The sequence below is a fragment of the Aedes albopictus genome, chromosome 2 (genome assembly GCF_035046485.1).
Source record: "Aedes albopictus strain Foshan chromosome 2, AalbF5, whole genome shotgun sequence".
Lineage (NCBI taxonomy): Eukaryota > Metazoa > Arthropoda > Insecta > Diptera > Culicidae > Aedes > Aedes albopictus.
This window is the reverse complement of record NC_085137.1, coordinates 276,963,975-276,969,862: the sequence shown is the minus strand read 5'-3', so window position 1 is coordinate 276,969,862 and position 5,888 is coordinate 276,963,975. Positions and strand designations below refer to the sequence as shown.

General features: G+C 47.9%; 1 protein-coding gene across 1 annotated transcript; it reads left to right on the top strand.

Moving 5' to 3' along the window:
* The first annotated feature begins 869 nt into the window (after positions 1-869).
* On the top strand, positions 870-2,354 carry LOC134286578 (uncharacterized). The gene has a single exon (XM_062848211.1). It carries the CDS (start codon positions 870-872, stop codon positions 2,352-2,354), a length of 1,485 nt encoding a protein of 494 aa, XP_062704195.1.
* The last annotated feature ends 3,534 nt before the right edge of the window (positions 2,355-5,888 follow it).

Genomic DNA, 5,888 nt, shown 5'->3' with positions numbered 1-5,888 from the left:
TACCGCTGGGAGTAGTGATCAATCCCAAGAAGCCAGGCAAGACTCGTATGGTTTGGGATGCGGCCGCGAAAGCTTATGGAGTCTGCTTCATCGATATGCTGCTGAAGGGTCCGGATCTTCTCGTACCGCTAGTAAACGTTTTATTGCGATTCAGACAGGGGAAAGTCGCCGTGTGCTCCGACATTCGAGAAATGTTCCTCCGAATCCTCATCCGTGATGAAGGCAGATGGTCGCAGTGCTTTCTTTGGAGAAGTAGTCCGGAGGAAGAAGTACAAGTATGCGTGATTAACGTGGCGATGTTCGGTGCAACCAGCTCGCCATGTACAGCGCAGTTTGTGAAGAACTGGAATGCTTCTGACTACAGCGAACGGTACCCCAGAGCAGTGGAAGCAGTGACCAAGAACCACTACGTGGATGACTTCCTCGACAGCGTCAACTCGGTGGAAGAAGCAGTACAGTTGGTACAGCAAGTGAAGGATATCCATGCAGCAGCCGGTTTCCAGTTTGGGAAGATACTGTCCAACGAGCAGGAAGTGCTAGACCGACTAGGAGAGACGAGTACAGCGATCAGTAAACCACTGCCAGTAGACAAAGACCGAACATACGAACGTGTTCTGGGCGTCACATGGATTCCGTCGGAAGATGCCTTCACATTCAATAGCCAGGGATTGGAGGAAGTTCTAGGTGACGAGTGGGCGATACCAACGAAGCGCCAGGTCTTGCGTATTGTGATGAAGCTCTACGATCCCTTGGGATTCATCGCACACTTCGTCGTCCAAGGGAAGATTCTGATACAGGAGATTTGGCGGACAGGTACAAACTGAGACGAGCCTATTGCGGAGCAACCACGCGAACTTTGGACAAGGTGGATGGAGCAGTATCAGCAGATCAAAGAAGTAAACGTTCCGCGCTGCTTCTTCAAAGATTTCTGCCCACAGCAAGTCAGCGATATTCAGGTCCATGTGTTCACGGATGCTAGTGTGTCCGCCTGTGCGTGTGTGGCCTACCTTAGAATCACAGTAGATGGAGAGAGTCAGTGCTCGCTGATCGCAGCAAAAACTAAAGTTGCGCCTCTTCGAGCACTTTCTATTCCACGTTTGGAATTACAGGCTGCCATGATGGGTTCCCGTTTACTACAGAACATCTGTTCGGCCCTAACCATCAACATTCAGAGGCGTTTCCTGTGGTCAGATTCAGCAACAGCTCTTGCTTGGCTTCGCTCCGATAGTCGTCGGTATCATCAATTCGTCTCGTTCCGTGTCGGCGAAATCCTGTCGTTGACTAGTGTGGATGAATGGCGCTACGTTCCTTCTCGCGAAAATGTTGCGGACGATGCCACGAAATGGAATAGAGGGCCTTTTTTCGATCCGGATTGCCGTTGGTACCAGGGTCCAGCGTTCCTGCATGATCCGGAGTGTCAGTGGCCTGCGGAACGACCAGGAAATACAGTGGAAGCAGACGCAGCGGCCGAGGAAATTCGCCTTGTAGCAGTACACTGTACAGCAGAGGAAGTGGTAGACGTGCAACGTTTTTCCAACTGGAACAGACTACTACGAGCGACAGCATACGTCCACCGAGCTGTATCAGCATGGAAGCACCTGACAAGCGGGACAAGGTCGCTGAAAATACTCAGCCAGAGCGAGTTCGCGAAAGCAGAGGAAACACTATGGCGGCAAGCACAAGCACAGGCGTATCCGGAAGAAATTCAGTTGTTAGGCGAAGGAAAATGTGTGGCGAAAGGCAGTTCGATACGTGCGCTGTCTCCATTCCTGGACGAGAAAGGAGTTCTACGAGTTGGCGGCAGAATCGAACAAGCTCCATCGATTGCATACGAAGCGAAGCATCCAGTCGTATTACCGAGAAGCCATCGGATCACATATCTCGTTGTGCTTAGCTTCCACCAGCGATTCCTTCATGCGAACACCGAGACAGTGTGCAACGAGTTGAGACAACGTTTCCACATTCCGAGGATGCGAACAGTAGTGCGGAGCGTATGTCGTGGCTGTCAGTACTGCAAGATTAAGAAAGCAGCTCCAGTTCCACCGATGATGGGACCGCTTCCGAAAGTTCGTCTGACTCCCTTCATCCGTCCGTTTACGTACGTTGGCGTGGACTACCTTGGTCATTTCGAAGTCAAAGTCGGTCGCAGTATTGTGAAGCGGTGGATATGTTTGTTCACGTGCCTCACAGTTCGAGCTGTTCATCTGGAGCTAGCACACAGTCTGTCAACGAAGTCTTGTGTAATGGCGTTCAGGCGTTTCGTGAACCGACGAGGAGCCCCGCTGGAAGTATTCTCGGACAACGGTACCAACTTTGTAGGAGCCAGTCGTCAGTTGACAGAAGAGATCGAGTGAACCAAGGCCATCAACGAAGATTGTGCGGCTACGTTCACCAATGCCCGTACACAGTGGCACTTCAACGTTCCTGCAGCCCCGCATATGGGAGGTCCGTGGGAGCGGATGGTGAAGTCTGTAAAAGTAGCAATGGCTGCAATATCCGACAGTCCGCATCATCCGAGTGACGAAGTATTTGAAACCATTATGTCGGAAGCAGAAGGCATCGTTAACAGTCGTCCACTGACATACGTTCCTTTAGAAGCAGCAGATCAAGAAGCGCTCACTCCGAACCACTTCTTGCTGTACAGTTCAAGCGGCATAAAGCAGCCTACAGTTGATCAGTCAGTCTGTCTTCGAGACAGCTGGTCAGTCGCTAGGAACATTGTGGACGAGTTCTGGCGCAGATGGGTGCTGGAATATTTGCCGATGCTAACAAGGAGGACGAAATGGTTTGAGAACGTGAAGCCGTTGGAGCCTGGTGACCTAGTAGTGATAATAGATGAACAGACTCGGAACAGTTGGGAAAGAGGACGGATTTTGGAGGTCTTTCCGGACAAATCAGGCCAAGTTCGACGTGCAGTAGTACAGACAGCTCGAGGAGTCTTCGCCAGGCCGGCAGTGAAGCTGGCAGTCCTGGATATTGGGAGAAACGACAAGATGGCGGATGAAGTTGCACCGGAAACGGAAGTGGTTCACGGGGCGGGGAATGTTACCGGCAACACTGTCGACCGCGAAACGGTGGTGAAACCAACGTCCGTTCCCTCGCAACTGAGCGGCTGCCGCCGAGTGGACTGACAGATCGGATAGCAGCTGACAGAACAAAGACAGACAGACTCATTCAGACTTTGCTAGTGTACAGTGTATTTAGCATTTAGCGAACAGTGATTGAACTTAGTGCATTATTCATATAGTTTGAAGTAAGTTTTTGATAACTATTTATTTGAATTATAATAGTGAATTCATTCTGTTATACCTAGTAGGAAACTACAGCAGTTTTCGGATACAGTCAGCACCGCACAGGACATATTACTCCGAGTCAGTTGAGGTATGTTTTGACCGAAATTATAGATTGCCTTTTCATTCATCAGACAGTGTAAAACAGATTATAACCTCCAACTGAATTATGTAATTTGCATTAGATTGTACTACCCACGTTTTCCCCGGTTACCGATACACCAGGAAGTGACAGAAAAAATACTGAAATTGTAAGAATTGTCTCTAAATATCTGTTAACTGACCACCCAATAACCGATCATAATAAATTACAGCTTTGTAGCTGCTAAGTCTGCAACTAAAAGAACGGTGTTTGTTCTGACGATCGGGAACACACAGGAAGTGTCGAGTGTTTCCGGAATTGCGATGCAGGATGTGCTGGAGTCGGAACAGTGAAGTGAAGAGTATTGGTAGTGATACCAAGGACAAACATCACCGTGACTAGCACGTCCAGAGTAGTGAAGCGACTTTGTTTTGGTGGATAGTTGGGGTTCTGCGGGGTTCAGCAAAGGTAAGGCCAACCGTTGAGGAGGAGTGTTGGAGAAAATGCAACGGTCGTCCGGTATTCGACCTGATTGCCGAACCCCCTAGTGTCGACCTAATTGCCGACACCCCTGTCACAGACAAACAGACGTAACACGTGCGAAATATCCATCGACCACACTTTTAACGATCATTTTAAATTTTCATAGTTGTGGCCTTCACAACCAGAGGCGCGCGCATCGTTTTTCTATGCGTTTGACGTTTCACTCTAGCGCCTTCTGTTGACGATATTGCACAACACAGTGATTCGTGCAACTTTCCCACCAGGTAATGGTAGTGTGAACTGGGCGATAGATTTCCATGAAAATCGTTGAAGGTGTTATGTCTGTTTGTCTGTGCCCCTGTTGTGCATGTTTTTGACACTCCGTTTTGTGCACGTTACCAAGACAATGACAATGAATCAACAATGTATGTATGTGTTATGAATTTCGGTAGAGCGCAAGTAAACAACGCGTGCTCCTGATGATGACTTACAGACGAATGCTTTATTTTTCTCAACACGGAAACATCAATGACATCATACAACAGTAGAGTGGTTCTAGAGGTTTCTTATGGAATTGCAATTTTATAGCATTTCTTCTTCCCTAACAAAATTCCTAACTTCCGTATTTAGTTACTGTTTGGACGACCAAATACCCGGGTCTACTCGTGGTTAGGTGATACAATTAAAGGATATAGGAATGATGATGGGGATGGAATCGTGTTATGATGTTAGTACCTGTCTACAGATCCAACCTATTTGGTGGCCTTCTTTCCCTTGTAGATCTCCTAACAGGCACGTTCACAGTGGTCTCCTGACGTGAAGGTTTTGTGAATTGAGCGTTACCTGTGACTATCCCGCTATCGATGATGGGCTCATTGGAAGGGTCGGTTACAGTATTTCGATCGCAAGTAGCAGATAAGCTTCGTGAAACAACAGAATGATCCTGGACGTCAATGGGAGGATTGGGGGGATCTACTGGGGCCTGCTGAAGTGGAGACAAAGGAGGTCTAACCAGACGATTACGAACCATACTGTCCAAATCTTCATCACTACTCCGCTGAAATGAACGAGACATTGGCCCATGTCTCAACTGGTCTATGTGGCGCTTCCATACTCTACCATCATCTAACTCAACCAAATAATGAAGTTTCCCAACCCTTTCCGTAATGTAACCAAATCTCCATTTCTCCGAATTTGACAGAAAATCTCGTGCTGCAACCCTGTCGTTAACGTTGAATGATCGGCAGCCTTTCTCCTCTCCTTTTTCGCAGTTTCGAATGGAATCTTGCTGTGGTACCATAAGATCGATCCTGGATTTGATTTGTCGCCCAAAAACCACCATTGATGGGCTTTTCCCGGTAGCCGGGTGAATGGTGCGCCTGTACGCCATCAAGATGTTTTGTAGTTCTGCTTGAACATCGGCTCGATGACAGTTTAGCGCCTTTATCTTGTCTTTGAAGGTTTGGACGTAGCGTTCAGCTTGTCCATTTGTGGCGGGGTGATAAGGTGCCCCCATTTTATGAGAGACTCCATTATTTTTCAAAAACGTTTGAAATTGGTCCGAGGTAAACTGCGAACCTCTATCAGTAACTAAAACTGATGGGATGCCAAAAGTAGCAAAAAACTGCCTCATTTCTTGAATGGTAGTTTCGGTGGTTATATCTGGTATTATTTTCACCTCTGGCCATTTGCTGTATGCATCGATAGTTATCAAGAAATAATATCCCATGAATGGACCCGCAAAGTCTGCATGTATTCGCTGAAATGGTTCTGTTGGAGTTTCCCAGCAATGAACCGGTGCCTTTGCAGGGTTTGGTCGAACTCTCGCACAATCGATACAATCCCGAGCCAACTCTTCAATATCGCGATCCATCTTCTCCCACCAACAGTACGATCTTGCTAAGGACTTCATACGAGACGTACCAAAGTGACCACTGTGTAACTCCTCAAGAACTCTAGACCTCAGTGTAGGGGGTACGTATACGCGAATACCACGAAGTAGACAATCTTGCTGGAGGGTGAATTCCTTCTGA

What these genes read in the sequence shown, in the direction of transcription:
- LOC134286578 (XM_062848211.1), top strand. Translation starts at nt 870, where the DNA reads ATGGAGCAGTATCAGCAGATCAAAGAAGTAAACGTTCCGCGCTGCTTC.